The sequence below is a fragment of the Bacillus rossius genome, chromosome 8 (genome assembly GCF_032445375.1).
Source record: "Bacillus rossius redtenbacheri isolate Brsri chromosome 8, Brsri_v3, whole genome shotgun sequence".
NCBI lineage: Eukaryota > Metazoa > Arthropoda > Insecta > Phasmatodea > Bacillidae > Bacillus > Bacillus rossius.
Genome location: NC_086336.1, coordinates 35,357,897 through 35,379,970, shown reverse-complemented (window position 1 = coordinate 35,379,970; position 22,074 = coordinate 35,357,897). Strand labels below are relative to the sequence as shown.

Genomic DNA, 22,074 nt, shown 5'->3' with positions numbered 1-22,074 from the left:
CCATCTTGTATTATGAGTACACGCCCACAATTTTGAAAATCTGTAATTTCTATAAAAAAAAAAGAGAAAAAATTAAAAATTGTAAAAAATAATTTAATTACAAATTTAGTAAAATTTAAAAAAAAAAACACTCGTGTTGGTCCATAGAGTCCTCGTTTCGAACTTGGTAAGGGGAAACTAATAATAATACAACTCAATGGTGCTTGCTGGCAGACTGAACCCCCACCACTTATGCCAAGGAATATAATACGCTAACCAGTTTGACGTTATGGCAGCTATCTTGCATCCGGCATCTTGTTTTCATCTGATACAGTCCGCTGCCACCATACTGGTTTATTTTTTCTTCGCAAGAATGAAGTAGTGTGTCACCAGATTGTCAGCTGTCGTAGCATCCGCCACTATTGTCGGCCATCTTGGCCGCTACATCGAAAAATTACGAAAAAAATCCATAAATCATTTACAAATTACCTACCAATATATTTATTGGATTGATTCCTGTACTCGGTTCGATCGTCGGTCGATGAAAAAAAAATAATATTTGCTTAAAATTATGTATTTAATTAATTATAGAGATGCCCCAAAAGAAGCTTAAATTCCTCATCTACCAGCCTAAAATTTTGTGCTCTATGGATATACCAAAATCTGGCAACAAAGCATACTAAAACAAAGACAGCGCTGACAGCAGATTTATATAGTGTACTGGAAAGAGACGGTATACGCACACTGCAATAAGCGCCGCGATGTTACAACTACTATTTCACGCGGGCGACCACAACTATCGTGACAACCACGCAGTTCACAAGTGTTGACTTCAACAAGTAGCCAAAGCCAAGTCATATGCTAGGATGGTGAGGTGTAATCCCCGGCAAGGCCGCAGCCGCACCTGGCGTTCACCAGCAGGTCGCCCGGGTACCCGGCGTCGCCGTCGGGGCTGAGCAGGCTCATGACCAGCACCTTGCCGCCCTCCAGGTGCCCCCGCCACACGGCCTTGTCGAAGCCGTTCGGCCCGCCGTGCAGGCTGCTGGTGCCCTCGTTCTGCGGCACGCAGTGCTCCACGCCGTCCACGCGGAACGAGCCGTTGGAGACGCGGTTCGCGACGCGCCCCACCGTCGCGCCCACCATCGCCCCGTTGGCCAGGTAGCCCTCCAGGTCGTCGAACCCCAGGGTCACCTCGTTCACCACGCCGTCGGCGTCGGGCACGCAGACCGAGGCGAGGGTCGCGCCGTAGCTGATCACCTGCACCGCCATGGCGGCCGAGTTGGTCAGCGTGTAGCGGCGCACGATCACCTGGTTGCCCGTCTCGTTGTCGAAGATCGATCCGTAGCCGTCCTCCACGATCGACGTCTCGGGGTCGAACAGCATCGTCGGCGCGCTGGGAAGAAAAACAACAAACGACGTCACACTGACTGAAACAATTTGATCCCGTAACAATTTTTAAATGATCGATTTATTGATGGTTTCTTTTCGTTTCAGGGAGAGATAACACACGAAGAGATTCTCAACACCATAACTTCGTGTCTATGTACAGTATTATTACAGTTGTACTCATTCCCTAAAAACAATTTAACAATAGTTTTGTGCCGTCACCGTAACAGTTTTAGACATGTTTTCTCCCCTAACACTATAGGTTTGATGATTCTATTTACAAATAGGCAATTTTTTTCCCCCAGTTAACTGAAAATGATGAGGTAATTTTGTAAAAAACGTATGCGTTTGTGTGTGTGTGTGTGTGTACAGAAGGCTCAATGCGATGTAAAATTTAATGGGTAGTTTGAAGAATTCCAATCTTTTACTTGAGTAAAAAATTTCGTAAAGGTATCTAGGTACAATAGTATTCGAGCGATTGTACGAAAAATAACTAAATGTTTTCTCACTCAAACTGGGTCTGTAGAGTATCCTAAGTAAGAATGAACGATGAAAATAAAAGGTTAGATGGTTTAAGGGTTTGAAGATTTTGAAAAAAGTGCTCTATTGGAGGTAATCATATTTATCACTCTCTAATTGTTTTTAATACTGTCCAGACATTGTCAAAACTATACGAATTGTTTAGTTATCGGTCGATAAACCACATGACATTGTTTCTGACCGTTGATTAGGTTAACATATGCAACCTAGTGTAAATTTGAAGTAAACTGAAGCTTTTTATGATAATTAGTGAAATAAAGTGAAATAACATGCAACGGAGTCAAAATAAACGAATTGTAATGAAATAAAAATGATTTGAATTGAAACGAAAATAAACGGATTGAATGATCTGAATTAAAACATATAGAATAAAAAGTTACTAATTGAAATGTGTTGCAATGATACATCATTATACTTATGAAAATGATACTAACTAAATAATTTGAAACAAAACAAATGGAAATGAAATGGAACCAAATTAAATGAATTGAAACCTAATGTATCAAACAAAATGAATTAAAACCAAATAAATGAATTAAATGTAACCAAATATACTCAAATAAATGAAATAAAGTGAAATAACATGTAACATAATCGAAATAAACAATTTCTATTGAAATAAAACGATTTGAATTGAAAAGAAAATAAACTAACTTGTTCAATTACAATAGACAATAACAGCGTAAGTAAACTTGGAAATATAAACATAGCTGTGTCTTTTCGTATTAAGATAGCTAATTCTAAATATAAATTATAAACAAAAATCCCAAAATAACGGGTTATGTTCCTTCTTTAATCAAGAAAGTTTATTATTAAGAATTAAAAAAAAATAATCCAATTTACTAACTGGATCACTGTGAATAAACCCATTACAACGCATGTTCTGACTGACATGTATAATGTTCTGTCCAAAAAAGTAGGTAGTACTTCAGCTTCTTGTTTATCACCTAATAATTATATACGGCGAATCACTCTCACTAAAATCCTGAATGCTATGAACTAGGTACAATTCTGTCCATGATGAGGTATTACATTTTGAAAGTTGATAAGCGAACATTCAGAATTTGACAGCTTACAAAATGAATAATATATGACCTATGTTTTTTTATGTCACAATTTTCAGCCGTCAGCTTAATATTAAGTGAAGTACCTGTACAACATTGACACCTTTAGCCTGAACAAAATGTGGAATTTTTACGAGCTTCTGTATGCGGAACAACAAATTAATTGAAGGTAAATATGTAAAGTAGCGGTATATGCGAAAAAAAAGCTAAAAATTCGAAAATACTTTTATTCTATGCTCTTTCACTTCCTCTTTTCATTAAAACCGGCGGGGATAAGAAATTACAAATACTTTAGGAGATATCGAATTTTTTAATTTAGCAATACAACACCTGTACAACCATTCGAACGATGCCATTTTTGTTATTTTGCCGTGTGTTCGTGAATGCGTAATAAATAAAATGGTCGATTAGGTCAGGTCAGTTACATTATTAACACTTTCAAACTAAGCGGACATAAAAAATAATGTGAATTAATTTTAATGGCTGTTTAGTTTTAAAATATTTATAATGTAACTGACCTGACCAAACAAACCGGGACAAAGGATGAACAGTAGGAACTAAAATGGTCGATTAGGTCAGGTCAGTTACATTATGAATACTTTCAAACTAAGCGTACATTAAAAATAATATGATTTAATTTTAATGGTTCTTTAGTTTTAAAGTATTTATAATGTAACTGACCTGACCTAATAAACCTGGACAAATGATGAACATTAACAAGTCATTTAAAATTTTTTTGTTACTTATTACTTGCGCAACAATATCCAAATAAAAAATAAGTACTTTAAAATTAGAAACGTTAAAAGCCCACCTAAGTTGGAGGCGGGTACCTTTGCCATTAGAAGGAAATGATGTAGTCGTTCACCTACGTCGCGATACCTCCGACGGAACATTAATAAATAAATAAATAAATAAATAAATAATCACGTATTGGTTCATTTGAATACTGGCCAATCACGGAACTGTCACGTGACAAAATTGTCCAATAATAAACATAATAGATACTCATAAACAAGAAACAATGGTAATCGCAGCATGAATACGCAGGTATTGTGATGAAAATTAAAAAAATTCGATATCTCCTAAAGTATTTGGAATGTCTTTTCTCCGCCTGTTGATTTGAAAAGAGGAAGTGAAAGAGCATAGAATAAAAGTATTTTCGGATTTTTAGCATTTTTTTTCGCATATACTGCGACTCTACATATTTACAACATTGACACCTTTAGCCTGAACAAAATGTGGAATTTTTACGAGCTTCTGTATGCGGAACAACAAATTAATTGAATAGTGTCTACACAACTGTTTTATACTGATTAAATGTTATGGTCACTATTGAGCAGTTTTGAGGTTACCTCAAATAAGTTTGTACTCATTACAAAAAAATATTACTTAAATCAGATCACATTAATTTACGCAAAAAAATGATATAAAGTTTTTGATGATTGTCCGTTAAAATGTTGTAAGGTAAATACAATATTAAATTATGATTTAACCGGAATAGTACAAATGCAAAAAATATCGACATAGAAAGTATATTTATCTATTTATTTTCATTAAATTCTGTTCATTATGTCATAATATTTTACTTTCTGAAATGTTTAGGAACATAAAACAGATTTATTAATCCAAATATAATCTTGAGTATTCTCACATGTATTATTTATATTAAGATAGGTTGTAATATTATATTGTTGATAGCAATAAACACTCACCGTTTTACAAGGTTTTCTGAAAGTTTTTTGCTCTAATCGCCTAGTTGTTTTTTTTTACACTCACGGTAGAAAAATATCTGGTCAATTATACTTCTTAATAACTTACGTTACTAAAATTTATTTTACTGAATTAAAAAATACGTGGATATTTAGTCTATTTTACATTGATATTTAGTCTATTAGTAACTTGATGCATAGACAAAATAACTATTTGGTATTTGTTGTGCTGACATACTGAAAACAACCATAGAATATAAAATGTATGTTATCACTTATATAAAAAAAATTACTTACAAACAGGGTATATTTATATTATAACTGCTTATTACACTAACATGTCAGATGAAATATTTTACTCAGTTATTTATTTGTTCTTTGCGTCAATTCGCAACTCCATGCTAATAATATTATTTGTAATGTGAGGTGGTATCAACCTAATTCCTAACGCCACCATATCAGCCATAAACTAAATATGGAAGGAAGCCTACAGTTCACGAGGGTGATAGCACGGTCATATATATATATATATATATATACACTATATAAAAATAAGTCGGGTTTTCCTTCCTGACGCTATAACTCCAGAACGCACGAACAGATTTCCACGGTTTTGCAGTCGTTGGAAAGGTCTCGGGCTCCGTGAGGTTTATAGCAAAGAAAATTCAGGAAAAATTCAGGACAAACCAACATTTTAAGTAGATGGCGCCGGTGCGTGATACATTGTTTGACAGCTACTCATTGTTCTCTGCTCAGTTAATTTCATGTGACAAACCGGTATTGTGTTCACTGTGAAATTGTGAAAAAAAAGTAAAAAAAAACATATAACGTATATTGTGCAAATTTTTATTCAATTTCAACAGCAGGCATTTGTCTTTAAGGTCGTAAGTTGAACTGTGTAAATTATGTGGATCGTGCATTTGAGGTTAAATTCACCACTCTGTCCATAGCCCAAAATGCCTAGAGGACGACGTGCCAACATCGGCCGCCGCACAAGACATGCAAGCCAGCAACAAGTGTATTCACAGAACTTAAGCGAAGAAAGACAAAATATAATAAGAGAAAATGCCCGATTGAGACAACGCGTGAGCACACGAAGATCATTGGCATCATACAATCGCTTGGCATTCCAATATGATCCCACTGCGAACTACAGTGATGATGAAAATTTAGATATTGGACCAATGACGACTATATGCCGATATTGCAATGCGTTAAAGTTCAAAAGAGAAACGGCTGGATTGTGCTGCGCAAGTGGAAAAGTCAAACTGGATCCATTACTTACACCACCACAGCCACTGAAACCATTGTTCGATGGAAGTGATCCCGATTCCAGACATTTTCTTCAACACATCCTTGAATACAATAACTGCTTTCGCATGACTTCCTTTGGAGCTAATATCATTCGAGAAGGCGGCTTCATGCCGACTTGCAAGGTAAAGTATCACTCACACCAACACAATGAATTGCAATACATAACAACTACATATAAACCACACACTACACCATCACACGATCAGAAGTTACACCGTATTCTTAAACAAATGTTTGTTTGCAATTACAGATACAAGGACAAATATATCATTTGAATGGTTCAATGGTGCCAACACCAGATGAACCGCATCAATTTCTGCAAATATATTTCATTTCGTCGATGGTGGATCAGCTGAATGTGCGGTGCAATATACAGGGAACACAACAGTTAAAGAGACGAATTATTGAACAGTTGCAAGCATTTTTTCACGCTAATAATGCTGTGGTTAATATGTTCAAAACAGCATTGGATACGCACAAATTTGTCATAAGAGCGGATTGTACCCCAACAGGTGAACATGTGCGAAGATTCAATGCACCCACCGTTAATGATGTTGCTGCAATTATTGTTGGCGATCCAACTAAATCGCTTAGTGTTTGCGGAATAAATTTAGAAAATCATTGTTTTTCACATGGGCAGTTATACGTTGCGTGTTCACGAGTTGGGAAACCATCCGCTTTGTTTGTGTTAACGTCAGACCAAAAAACAAAAAATGTGGTTTACCAAAGAGCACTTCAATGAAACGGATAATTTGCGGACACGTATAACGCTTCGATTCAGTATTTACTTTGGCTTCACTTTCATTTGCTTAGAGAAGTTCAACTAAATAACACTTCATTTTAGTAATCGAAATGAATTCATTACTGTTGTGAAATGAAATAAAATTTTTCCTTTTCAAATATAAAACAAAAAAAAAAAATTCTTCATCTTTTAATCAACCAAACGAAATGTTACATAAAACGAAGCCATTTGGTGGCGAAACGGAGTTCGCCGGGTTTTCTAGTGTGTATATATATATATATATATATATATATATATATATATATATAACCGTAGATGAGAGCCATAACCGAACAGTTCCGAAGTTCTCCGAAGTTGGCCGATGCCTCGTGAAAGAAACACCATCTTGCAAGGATTTATATATTTTACGGTCAAACAGTATTCTAAATAAAGCTAACCTAACCTAATAAACCTTTTATTTTAATGATGATAACCTAACCTAACCAAACCTCCCGGAAAAAATAATTAACTATTATTTATTACACTTACCGAACCCAATCTAACCTTTTACTTCGGTTAACTTCGGAACTGTTCGGGTTTTGGTTGTGGCTATCGTCCACAATATTGACGTAGACGTGCACCTAACGACCATATACCCATTGAGTAAAGAATTGTAAGGAGGCGGCATGCTCTCGTTACCACCTTATTTTCACGCCAAAAACATTGTGGTTATGATGTTTGACCACTTCTGATGATGGTTAGTAAGTATGAATTAGAATCTCCGTGGCTAAACACAATCACTTCTATAAAAAAGTAATTTAAAGCGGTTTTCATAATGCAAACACTACACTTAACCCAATGTTTTGGGAGTCTAACCAAAATGGCGCAGATCACGAGCTGAACAAATAAAAACGGCTTCACCAGGTTACTATAATGAGGCGAGTTCTCGTGTTCGTCTGGTGGTAATAATTACACTATGCGACATGTAAAATGTTTTGGAAATATGTGTTGAGACTGTAAGGTGATTTTAGAAGTATTTTTTATGCTGGTGTCAAATATGATTTTACTTTTCCTGTATCACATAAAGTATTTATAAAATTCAATTTTGAGATTTTTTAAGGGGCAGTAAGACACCCCCGCGTTTTTGGATGTTAAATTGCCCATAACTTCTTTAAAACTTTGTTTATAATGACGACTGTAGCACGTAATTTAGATAACAATGTAAATGAATTATTAAAAAGGAATCCATTAAAAAATGTTTTTTTTTGCAAGAGAGAAAATTGCTGAAAAATTAAAATTAAGTTTTCTGATTCCCAGTTGTACGGGCACTAACTTCCTTCAAAATGATATAGAACTATTGAATGAAATTGTAGAAGCATACTACGAACCTACCAACATGAAAGCATTCATCAACCGACCGCTTATCGTCAATGGTCCTCCAAAGATACCCATTGAAAAAGTAACAATGAAGTTTAAATACAGAATTAATGTTCAACTTCATTCGACTACACACCATCATGTTTCCTAAAAATATATATATATATATATATATATTCCACCTGGATCAAGAGAAACAACCTGCCTGCCTAAACTACAATCAGTGAGCGACAAAGTTTGGAAAGACTTATACGTATCTAGGATTCAACATGCTGAATATTTACTAATTTGTAAATCTCTTTCATCTGGCAGTTTAATAGACCTACTGGAGGAATTTCTGCCTTAACAAAAAAAAAAAAGGCCTGATTATGCTACGGCCTCCACTTATGTGGCACCGTCAGTTGGAAACGCATACCTACAACAACACGACAACATCACATCTCCAGCATCTGTCAGCCAAGTCCACAGCTAAATCTTCCAACTTCCAATTGCGACAACCGAATGGAGGAGGAGGCCGCAAGATTTAGCTGTTAAGTATTTCTACAAGATGCATAACATCCGAACAACCATTTACGCGTAGTCTATCATCCGGCTCTCGTCCTGATGAACGCTTTGAGTTCGAGTGGGCGGGGTCCTCTGTAGATTCCCTTCGCTTTAATAAAGCGACATTTATTGAATTTCGGGGACCTGCATGTGCAGGTGTTTCTATGCTGAACAGGCTGAGTGTTCGATATCAAACTGTATAGTATTTGCCTGCACTCGAAGAAAGTTCCATATGTAGGGCCTATGATAATTGCAGGTGTATCGCATATTGAGAAATAAAAAACTAAAAAGCTTAAAGAATATAATTTGTTTTAAGTGAAAGCAGAGCTTTAATTTAAATCATAATTTTAGACATACGCCATTACTAGTTTGCACTGTATATCATAAATGAAACCTAAGAAAAAACAAAGAAATATGAATACACAAACACACAGAAAACCAGCCATAATCAGCCGACATCAAATGTTAAATGTAGGCCCTATAGGCAGCACACAGAATTCCTTAGAAGGAATTAGAACAATATCACATACAGTGCAAATTTACAATGTTTTCCGTCCAAAATTATGATTTATATCACTACTTCCCAGCGCAAGAACAACTCAAGAACAAAACCTAAATATTTAATGAATATTATTCGATTTTGGAGATATGATGTGATGTTAGAAAGATGAAATTTATTCTTGAATTTATTTTATCCCTTGCATTTGTAGTCAAGATGGAGAAGGAATTTATGGACTAAAAAAAATGATGCACAAAAAAATTTCATTTTCGAAGTGAATATAAGTTATTATTTAGATGGCTTACATTCATTTTCTTCCGACAGAAATCGTGTCTAAAAAAATTATTGTTTATTTATTATTTATTTATTTCTTGAGCTAGGCTAGATAGTAGTATACTTTGGGGGCTACTAGATCAGGCGCCAGGCGGTGGATTGAATATTGTCGGTCCGCCATCTTGGATTGTGACGTCACGGCGGCCATCTTGGATGGTTGTGACCTTGACCTTTGACCTTGACCTTGAATTTGATCCTCAAAAATCGCCAAAATCCGTCAAAATCGGGCAAAATTTGCCCAAAATTCCTCAAAATTTCCATTTCTGTAGAAAAAAGTTCCGCCAAAAAAACTCAAAAAATTCCACAAATTAAAAATTTCTCTTTTCGAGGGAAAAATTTCCCGTTTCGAGGGAAAAATTCCCGTTTTTAGTCCTTAAAAATCCCAGCGGCTGAAAATTCCTAAAACTGGCTTAAGAATCCTCAGTTAAGCCATTTCTAGGAATAAGGATACCATGACCGCCATCTTGGATTATGTCGTCACCGTTGCAATTTTCGTTACGGTCGCCATCTTTAACTTTTTTTATTTATTATCCGATTTTAATAAAAAAAATTAAAATTTATAAAAAAAATTCAAATAATAAAAATTTAATAAAAATATTTAAAAAGCATACTTTTTCGACACGGAGCTCGGAGTCCTCGGTTCGAACCCGACGAGTGCAAAAAAATTACGACCGATCCTTCCCTCGTGGTGGGTGCTGGCAGACTGACTCCCACCACTTTTTATCATCATCTAGTATGACGTCATGGCCGCCATCTTGTCTTCATCCACTGGAGACCACCATCTTGTTTTCGTCTGCTAGAGTGTGCCGATACCATGTAGTATAATTATCTGGTCACCATACTGTTGTCCTCAACTGTTGACATTGAACATTGACCTTGGCCATTGACCTTGACCTTGAACTTTGACCTAGACCTTGAAATTTGACCTTAACCTTGAAATTTGACATTGACCTTGAAATTTGACCTTGACCTTGAAATTTGACCTTAACCTTGAAATTTGACATTGACCTTGAAATTTGACCTTGACCTTGAAATTTGACTCTGTCCTTGTCGACCATCACGGACCCGGCATTTTACGTTCAGTAGATGCTACCAGGAGCTACCACCTGCTGGAGTATACCATTTTGTGTGTGTACTCGTATTATAGAGTACATTTCCATCTGGATAATTTTATTCTAACCCGCTACAGTGCAGTAATCATTTATTACTGTGACACACGCCATCTTGAAATTTGGACGCCATCTTGAAAATCCGTAATTTTAATGCTAGAGATTCGGGAAAAAGTTCAAAATTCATTAAATAATTCACTCATTAAAGTAATGATTGATTAGATCGATTCCCGTTCTTGGTACGACCCCTGACCGATACCAAACAACTTTAATTTTAAAAAATACCACAAAAGCGACAGGTTTGAGATAATAAAAACACAGCAAGTTCTTTTAAAAAATACTTTTATTACATACATACTACACTACTACAAGTACATAAAAAACACAGACAAAGTACTAAAGACATGTGGATTCCTCGATTCAAACAGTCTTCTTATTGTACGGACTAAGCCTTTTACATGACTAAATGTCTATCCGATCCGTTCATCACCGCAGCCAGAGACGGACTGAAGTTCATATCACCAGGGTCCCACTTATATATTCTCATTTGCTGGTACAACACACGAGTCAAAACAATAACCATGTTCATTATACTTCTCGGAGCATTTTTTATAATGAAGATGTAAGCTATCAAGACGTGAAATTAGTTTTTTGCACTTACTGCACTGAAATTGTATTCTTTTAACATTATTAGAACAACTGCTTCTTTCATGTCTGCGAGCATTTGAGGTAATAGTAAATGATGCGTCACAGTATTTGCACCGACGCAATGTACGCTTTTCATTAGCGGAAGAATCCATTGCTGACGATGAAACTTCGGATGATGGCGGTATCACATCTGTTGAAATCTCCTCCAATGTTGACGTCGTCGTTGCCAACGGGATCTGCACCTTCTCCATCGTAGCTGTCGTTAAGGTCCCCGTAGACGATGGTACAACCTCCGAGTTCGTCGTTAAAGACGGTAAAGATGCCATCGAGGTCTCAAGAACAGCTAATTGACACGACTTATGCACCAGAAGAAACAAACTAGGTGATCCTTACACCGCCGACGTCAGTAACAAACTGAGCGTCTTGCTGTCTAGGACTCACTTATATACATGCACCGGATGGAATAATACGCTAGTCAAATCAAGAACCATTTACAATAATACTAGAGTCAAATCTACAAATTAAAAAAGAGGTTCATTTGATCGAAAAAAAATTCGATCTCTCCAATATACGCCAGGCTCCAAGAGCTACAATTCACGTCATCAGATCCATCTACATTTTGCTCCTATGCTTCAATTGACCATTAGCTGCAAGTGCTCCAACAGCTCCATCAGCTCCAACACGTAATGTACGCAATGTACGCACAATACATACAATTTACATGCAATAAATGTAATGATCACACAGTACACACAGGAAACGGAACGTACACACAGTACACACAGGAAACGGAACGTACACACAGTACACACAGGAAACGAAACGTACACACAGTACACACAGGAAACGAAACGTACACACAGTACACACAGGAAACGGAACTTATACACACAGTACACACAGGAAACGGAACGTACACACAGTACACACAGGAAAAGGAACGTACACACAGTACACACAGGAAACGGAACGTACACACACAGGAAACGGAACGTATACACACAGTACACACAGGAAACGGAACGTACACACAGTACACACAGGAAACGGAACGTACACACAGTACACACAGGAAACAGAACGTACACACAGGAAACGAAACGTACACACAGTACACACAGGAAATGAAACTTATACACACAGTACACACAGGAAACGGAATGATCACACATACATTAGCGGAAACACACAGGCTTAGTTGGAAATCAGAATACAAGAAATAAAAACATTAAATTTTTACTTTCAATATTTAATTACTTCTGATAGCTTGTGAACTTCTCATTGTTGAGCAAAGATAGAGTTCTAGTACAAGCCAGAATGTTTAAAATTTTTTTTTTGATTTTATTTTTAATTTTTTATTAATTTTTTTTGTATTTTTATGATATCAAAGAAAACTTGTGGCGGTTTTCTCCGTGTGCTCCTGATTATTCTTGCCAATATTATGATGGTTTTCTCCGTGTGCTCCTGATTATTCTTATCAATATTTTGATGGTTAATCCGTGTGCTTGCGATCATTCCTGCGGTTACGGTCAAAGGTCAAGGTCACACCCATCCAAGATGGCCGCCGTGACGTCGAAATCCAAGATGGCGGACCGTGAGAAATCTGAGAAGCACTAGCAGGAAGGACGATCTTTTTTCTCCTTGGATACTATCGAAGCCAACCTCCCTTTGCGATCGATAGTGAGCGTTCCGCATCCCACATTAATGAAATATATATTATTTTCCCTGCAAGCAACACGTGGCGCCATCTGTTGACGACAGCCAGAACTACTTGCATCAATTTGCTTTGCATTAGATAACTTAACTCTCGCTGATGAAATATTTCAAAAACTCTATTTAAGAAATGGTTCCAATTGGAGAAAACTGACAGTTTGTATCTAACATTAGTCACAGAAGCTACCATGGATCGTGGTTTGTTATCTGCAGCTGAATCGGAAGGAAGCCGCTGTAGATACTGTGGCAAGAATTTTGCCATGAGGAGGAATGCTAGACGTCATGAGAAGAATGATTGTGCTAGAAACCCACTACGCAACATGTTAAGCTGTAATCGTTGTAGCAGGTTGTTAACACGAATTGACAGCTTAAAAAGACATGGTAGAACATGTAAAGTCAAGACTACTTACGGAATAGAGGACACCGATGGATCCACTAGACTAAAGAAGAGTGATCTGCATTACGACAATAATTTTCCTTGTCCTGAGCGTGATGGTACTAGCTCACCCGATCGTGAGGAAGAACATAAATTGAAGGATGCTAATGGCTTCGGGGAGACTGAAACTAATGGCAGTAACAACACCGTGAAAAGTGAGAATCCATTCAAGCCTATATTCAGTAGATCCTCCATTCTTTGTAAAAATGATGGACTCCTAAAAAGGAAGCATGAAGACGATGAAGACACTTCGACATCATCGATAGCGAATTCATACGGTAATCTGGGTGAAGAGGATGTCTTCTACAGTGATTGTTACAGTGACTCTGAGGCTGTTGACAAAGGCATAGACTGTGATGAAGCACCTAGAGCTGACAAGATCGAAGAATGTGGTGATGTCCTGAGACCGAAACGATGGAAACGACGTGTTATAATAAATAAATCTGATAATGCTTATTATGATCACTGGGACGATTGTGATATTAACAGTATTTATAATAAACAAGCAAGTAAGATGGTGGTAGAAGAGATTGATTACACATCATGGAAAGATCCAAACATATTGGTTGACCGGCTAAGACTTCTACATGGCTCGCTTTGTGCAGGAAACTATTCGTGCATCAAAGAAATATCCTTCATACTCAAAGAACTGAGGAAAGCTGGCTACATACAATAATGGCTTCTTTTACTTGTATTTGTGTAATGTTAAGAAGTAATTAAATATTGAAAGTAAAAATTTAACGTTTTTATTTCTTGTATTCTGATTTCCAACTAAGCCTGTGTGTTTCCGCTAATGTATGTGTGATCATTCCGTTTCCTGTGTGTACTGTGTGTATAAGTTTCATTTCCTGTGTGTACTGTGTGTACGTTTCGTTTCCTGTGTGTACGTTCTGTTTCCTGTGTGTACTGTGTGTACGTTCCGTTTCCTGTGTGTACTGTGTGTACGTTCCGTTTCCTGTGTGTACTGTGTGTATACGTTCCGTTTCCTGTGTGTGTACGTTCCGTTTCCTGTGTGTACTGTGTGTACGTTCCTTTTCCTGTGTGTACTGTGTGTACTTTCCGTTTCCTGTGTGTACTGTGTGTATACGTTCCGTTTCCTGTGTGTACTGTGTGTACGTTTCGTTTCCTGTGTGTACTGTGTGTACGTTTCGTTTCCTGTGTGTACTGTGTGTACGTTCCGTTTCCTGTGTGTACTGTGTGTACGTTCCGTTTCCTGTGTGTACTGTGTGATCATTACATTTATTGCATGTAAATTGTATGTATTGTGCGTACATTGCGTACATTACGTGTTGGAGCTGATGGAGCTGTTGGAGCACTTGCAGCTAATGGTCAATTGAAGCATAGGAGCAAAATGTAGATGGATCTGATGACGTGAATTGTAGCTCTTGGAGCCTGGCGTATATTGGAGAGATCGAATTTTTTTTCGATCAAATGAACCTCTTTTTTAATTTGTAGATTTGACTCTAGTATTATTGTAAATGGTTCTTGATTTGACTAGCGTATTATTCCATCCGGTGCATGTATATAAGTGAGTCCTAGACAGCAGGACGCTCAGTTTGTTACTGACGTCGGCGGTGTAAGGATCACCTAGTTTTTTTCTTCTGGTGCATAAGTCGTGTCAATTAGCTGTTCTTGAGACCTCGATGGCATCTTTACCGTCTTTAACGACGAACTCTGAGGTTGTACCATCGTCTACGGGGACCTTGACGACAGCTACGATGGAGAAGGTGCAGATCCCGTTGGCAACGACGACGTCAACATTGGAGGAGATTTCAACAGATGTGATACCACCATCATCCGAAGTTTCATCGTCAGCAATGGATTCTTCCGCTAATGAAAAGCGTACATTGCGTCGGTGCAAATACTGTGACGCATCATTTACTATTACCTCAAATGCTCGCAGACATGAAAGAAGCAGTTGTTCTAATAATGTTAAAAGAATACAATTTCAGTGCAGTAAGTGCAAAAAACTAATTTCACGTCTTGATAGCTTACATCTTCATTATAAAAAATGCTCCGAGAAGTATAATGAACATGGTTATTGTTTTGACTCGTGTGTTGTACCAGCAAATGAGAATATATAAGTGGGACCCTGGTGATATGAACTTCAGTCCGTCTCTGGCTGCGGTGATGAACGGATCGGATAGACATTTAAAGTCATGTAAAAGGCTTAGTCCGTACAATAAGAAGACTGTTTGAATCGAGGAATCCACAAGTCTTTAGTACTTTGTCTGTGTTTTTTATGTACTTGTAGTAGTGTAGTATGTATGTAATAAAAGTATTTTTTTAAAAAAACTTGCTGTGTTTTTATTATCTCAAACCTGTCGCTTTTGTGGTATTTTTTAAAATTAAAGTTGTTTGGTATCGGTCAGGGGTCGAACCAAGAACGGGAATCGATCTAATCAATCATTACTTTAATGAGTGAATTATTTAATGAATTTTGAACTTTTTCCCGAATCTCTAGCATTAAAATTACGGATTTTCAAGATGGCGTCCAAATTTCAAGATGGCGTGTGTCACAGTAATAAATGATTACTGCACTGTAGCGGGTTAGAATAAAATCATCCAGATGGAAATGTACTCTATAATACGAGTACACACACAAAATGGTATACTCCAGCAGGTGGTAGCTCCTGGTAGCATCTACTGAACGTAAAATGCCGGGTCCGTGATGGTCGACAAGGACAGAGTCAAATTTCAAGGTCAAATTTCAAGGTCAATGTCAAATTTCAAGGTTAAGGTCAAATTTCAAGGTCAATGTCAAATTTCAAGGTCAAGGTTAAATTTCAAGGTCAAGGTCAAATTTCAAGGTCAAGGTCAAAGTTCAAGGTCAAGGTCAATGGCCAAGGTCAATGTTCAATGTCAACAGTTGAGGACAACAGTATGGTGACCAGATAATTATACTACATGGTATCGGCACACTCTAGCAGACGAAAACAAGATGGTGGTCTCCAGTGGATGAAGACAAGATGGCGGCCATGACGTCATACTAGATGATGATAAAAAGTGGTGGGAGTCAGTCTGCCAGCACCCACCACGAGGGAAGGATCGGTCGTAATTTTTTTGCACTCGTCGGGTTCGAACCGAGGACTCCGAGCTCCGTGTCGAAAAAGTATGCTTTTTAAATATTTTTATTAAATTTTTATTATTTGAATTTTTTTTATAAATTTTAATTTTTTTTATTAAAATCGGATAATAAATAAAAAAAGTTAAAGATGGCGACAGTAACGAAAATTGCAACGGTGACGACATAATCCAAGATGGCGGTCATGGTATCCTTATTCCTAGAAATGGCTTAACTGAGGCTTGAGTTAAGGATGCTTAAGCTTGTTTTAGGAATTTTCAGCCGCTGGGATTTTTAAGGACTAAAAACGGGAATTTTTCCCTCGAAACGGGAAATTTTTCCCTCGAAAAGAGAAATTTTTAATTTGTGGAATTTTTTGAGATTTTTTGGCGGAACTTTTTTCCACAGAAATGGAAATTTTGAGGAATTTTGGGCAAATTTTGCCCGATTTTGGCGGATTTTGGAGATTTTTGAGGATCAAATTCAAGGTCAAGGTCAAAGGTCAAGGTCACAACCATCCAAGATGGCCGCCGTGACGTCACAATCCAAGATGGCGAACCGACAATATTCAATCCACCGCCTGGCGCCTGATCTAGTAGCCCCCAAAGTATACTACTCTAGATGTATATAAGGTTATATCTAACAAGTGACGTATTATTCACGAAACTTTGATACACTAGTCAGCCCCATACCCTCCCACCAACCCCAAAAAAGCAATCTCCTTTTGAGAATTTCATTCGGATTACCTGTGGGGATAACCAGGAATCAAACCTGAGTGATTTATTGTAGCCTCATGAGATTAAAACGGCTTGGGTGAAGAAAAAAAAAAGATTTTGGTGATTACTCTGCCGCGAGTATTGAATCTTCATTATTTTAGCTACAATGCGAGTTCCGCTACTCCGTGTTACAGAAGACCCATCTTCACGTTAGCTTCAACGACCATGTTGTTCGTTTTATGCTAACAACAGATATTCATGAAGAAATAATTAGATAATGGGACTAAGTGTAGAAGTAAAGTTGTACGTAATAACCAGGTGGGGAGATTCATAACAAATTAAATTACAGTGAGTGGTCATAAACGATTTAGTCATGCATAAATACTATGATTACGAATGTTTGTGTAAAGATTTTACAAACAACATGGTAGTAGTATATATTGGTTATTCCTGGTGCAGGGTTCAGGTTGTTGAGCCTGTGCAGCCGGCCGCCATATTGGATTGTAACATAATGGCAGTAATTTTTAATGTCAAATTTTTTCAATATTTCTCAAAAATGACTCAAAATACCTCAAAATTCCACAAAAGTTCTCTATTTTGAGGGGATAGTTCCTGTTTTGAGAAAAAATCCACCATTTAATTCCCAAAAATTCCAGAGGCTTGAAATGTCTCCATTGACACATAAAGGACATACAGTCGAGAGAACTCAGTCTTAGAAATCGGATTTCGGTACATAAAAACATATTTTTGAAATCCAAGGTATAATTTATCTTTTTAATTTTATACATATGCAGGTAAAACAAGTCATTTTTGTATGTAGCCTGCATTTCTTAGTTCATGAAATATGGTGGCTAAATCGTTGAAGTGCAAATAGTTTCCTACACTAAGCGATGCCATTAACAGTCTCAGATGATTGACCAAAATGTTAGTATCTTCCCTTGACATCTTCCCTCTATATGTAAACATCTCTTCTGTTGCCATCATCTTCCTGGAATGTTTATTATTGATATTTTTAAGATATCTGAAGTTTTCTGTTTTATTGTCAACCCCAAAGTCACTGTCGCCATAATAGGTATGACTTATTGCGATTATTCTTTGCAGCACACACACTGTTATTCAATAATTCCTTTTGGGATAGTCGTGAGAATTAACTGATAAACATTTTTTAATGTCTATAATGAGACACATAACTGAAACAGGACTAAGTATATCATCTCGAAGTCACCACACATCTTGCTTCGACAATGGTTGGTCGTAGAAGAACGATCTTGACAATGGGTAGTTTAAATTTTCTTAATTTCTTACATGCAGTGTTCTGATAGGTCCAAACTGATGTAGCAAAGCATAAACTAGTCATATTAGCCATGAAATACATACTTTACGTTACATAAAATTACTTCACTGAGTTAGTTTCCAATATTCAGTAATTTTAAAAATCTATGGTCAAACTAAACAATTTGTTTAAGTGAAATGCTGAATAGTTGCCATGCTCTAAAAGAAACTGAATAGTTATAACATATATTGTTGCTCTGTGGTCATGGAGTTATGGACTGGTAGAACTATCCAATGTCCATCTAAAACTAAAATATGATTTATAAACATAATTTCAACCAAGTAGAAACAATCACAGACAATAATGTAAGTAAATTACATGCTATTGTGACCGTGTTTTGGCACAGTGTGATGAAGATGAAGTACACAATGACTCGCACAGAACCGTAGACGACCATAACAATTTTTTTGATTAGCTACCAAAGCAACTACAACATGTGTCACCCAGCCAGTTTCATGGTATCCATGCTACTTTATTGTAGTATATTGCAGCGTTTGCATGAAATACGTTGAGTTAAAGCTCAAGGATCATTGAAATAAACAGTTGCTTTACCTTCAAAACTAAAACGTTTCATTATTTTCATTCATTTTTTCCATGTTGGTTTGTTGTAAAAGGTTAAAACGCATGCGATTTAAATATAACATGTTTTAATGGTTAAACAACTTTAAAAATTATACTTCTTACCTCCATGGTGGCGAGGTTTTATTGCTCCGGATACGTCAGTTGCACATCACACACATTATTGTGAAGCCTCTTAACACTACTGAAACGGAATTTTCAGGTTTATGTAAGTTTGAAAATACATGAATTACACACAACCTGTAATCGAATTTTTTTCTAGCATAAACACTAAATCCCCTTGAATCGGTAATTTATCATACTAAATATAGAGGCGAGATGGATGAGAAGTTATAGAACACGCACCTCCTACCAAGGATATTTCCGAAGTTTCAAGCGTGGTGGACGTTGCCGTCGCTTGTGTGTTTTCTCCGGGTACTCCCAGTTTTCCCCGCACCAATTCATTCCGTCGCGTGCTACATACCCCATCTGACCTCACTCCGCGCATCACTCGAGACCGGCCGGAACGACAGGCCAGCGCACCAAATCCGTCCATGCTGACCCTGCCACAGGCGGGGAAAACTACAAGTCGCTCGCTGCCTGCAGTGCCATCAGTGTGAGCTGACGTAGAACTGCAATTATTGGTCCGTGAAGTTTTATTTCCTCACGACATTCCTCTTAGATCCCTCGGCCAAACTTCCCCCCCCCCCCTCACTCCTTCCTTCTCTACGCCGGAGCACGTTATAAATATTAACCCCGTACCCGCTTAAGGCGCTCTTCGGTGTGTGTGTGTGTATGTATGTGTGTATATATATATGCGTGATTTTCGCAGTGCGGGTTGCTTGCCTTGATTTGGGGAGGGGGAAGGGAATACTCGGCGCTGGGTTTTAAATTACCCGCCGCGCTGTGAGAAGGGGCAGAAAGGAGGGAGGGTTCAGAGGGGGAAACCGCGGTGACTAGCCAGCAGAATCAGTAAATTTTATTTCCCGGCAGCGCCGTGGCCATGCAGCAGTGTCACACACACCCGCGCGTACGACATGCGTCAGCACGTGCACCGGGATGAAATGGCAGGTCGTACAATATATATATATATATATATATATATATATATATATATATATATATATATATATAAATGTATCGGGCCAAGGGGTGAAGAGAGGGAAGGGGGGTGTGAGAGCAAATTGGGGTCGGCGCGATCATCCCGGCAATCAAACCAATCTGTATGCGAAGTAGAAAAATGTTTTCTGCTTGCCCGTAAAAAAAATATACATATAATAAAAAAATAACCCTTGCTCTTTTGGAAGAGGGAGCAAAGCACATAAAAAAATAAAGCTTTATTATATACTTAAAACAATGTTCATGTGGTGGCTCCACGCATTAGAAGTAAACATTCACAGATAGAGGGAAAGGAAATATGTAGATTTCACATTTTTACATGGGAAAAAAAATTACACATACATTATTGGAAATATCATATATTAAACAATTCTAATTGAATTACAATTTTTAATAAAGAGAATAACTCTTTGTAGTTCAAGCGTAATGAGAAATGCAGCGCTGTAGCGTCACATTGCTATCGTTTGCCCGACAATGAGTGGGGCGCTCAGTATTCCCACTCACCCTCTTCACATATGAGTGCCCTACTCCTCAGCTTAAAATTACGCTTTGATGAGCTGTCACCTCGACTTACCCTAAAGCTGTAAATAAGTTTCACTTCAAAATAATATAGAATAAATAAACGTGTATCGGTGACCCGTTATGCAACTACACTTTATTTCCTAGGAGCGACGACAGTGCTAGCTATCAGGTGTGGTCAGAGTCGGAGAGTGAATCAGTTTCCATATACACACCACAAGTGTTAGTTTCACAATAAAGTCGCCGACCTTCGTAGCGCAGTTGGTTGACTTGCCATCTGAATGTTTACTAATTTTCTATAAAATCAGACAAAGTATCGTTAAAAAAAAATTTGGCGGAGAGAGTAAATTTTTTTTCAACTAGGAATTAAAGATACGTTTGAATTTACAAAAGTCCGTTTGAGCACAGCTTACAGACACAGGTAAATTTCGAAGCTATTATTTCTCTTAACAAATTCTAGAAACGTCAGATAATTCTAGATACTTATGGAACATCATAACTTGTTGTACAAAACATTCTTTATGTTCGCCAATATAAAAAAAACTATACATTTTTGTATACTCCATACGGCCAAATGTTGAGGCGTGTATCTATTTAATTTTATTACAATTTCTAGAGTATTCTTTATAAGAATGACATATACATAATATACGATAAATAACACTAGAAAACAACAGAGTGCAACATTTGTCTTGCTTTATAAAACCACCTAAAACAATTAAATACAACTAAAAATACGCAAATACAACATACACTAATATAATGCCTTACAACAGGAAACACTCGAAAACAACCGATACCAACAAGATACAATGAATTATACATTAGATGATACATTAGAAACTAGCATGTTGTTTACAACAGAAAATAACAAAACCCTACAGATTCTGTTCAAAATTATTTCACAGCAGAATCCAACCAAAACCAATAAATTCAGTGTGCATTGACATCAGAAACCAACAGAATATTATTTCGTTTGTGAGCCAATTTCTCCCAACAGAAACCAACGAACCCCATTATGTTTACAACAGAAACCAACAGAATCCAATAAAATACACTTAATTCATATTTGTCACACAACAGGAAACACTAACATTCCTATTGGGTTCTGTTGGTTTCTGTTGTAAATTTTTGGTAGGGCACACTCACGAGGTTTAGTAACCTCAAACTGTTGCGATATTTGTCATATTGAGATATTTATAACGATTTTACTATTTTTCAAGAACTCTTCATTATGTCTACCTATTTGGTCCGATTTAACCCATAAACGAACTCGACCGAAATATTTCATCTCTATTTTTTAAGTATAAATCTGGAAGAGATTTGTGCAAAATTACGGCAGTTATCGTGTCCACAAAATTTGTTATATATATACATACATACATATACAGTTT

At 37.1% G+C, this 22,074-nt stretch overlaps 1 protein-coding gene across 1 annotated transcript in view; it reads right to left on the bottom strand.

Annotated features, from left to right (window-relative positions):
* The window catches only part of LOC134535357 (galactose mutarotase-like), a 328,406-nt gene that overhangs the window by 15,851 nt on the left and 290,481 nt on the right, over window positions 1-22,074 (bottom strand). Inside the window, exon 2 of the mRNA XM_063374427.1 lies at window positions 884-1,372. Coding sequence (XP_063230497.1) covers window positions 884-1,362 — 479 coding nt within the window. The 5' untranslated portion in view covers window positions 1,363-1,372. The remainder of the gene's footprint in view (window positions 1-883; window positions 1,373-22,074) is intronic.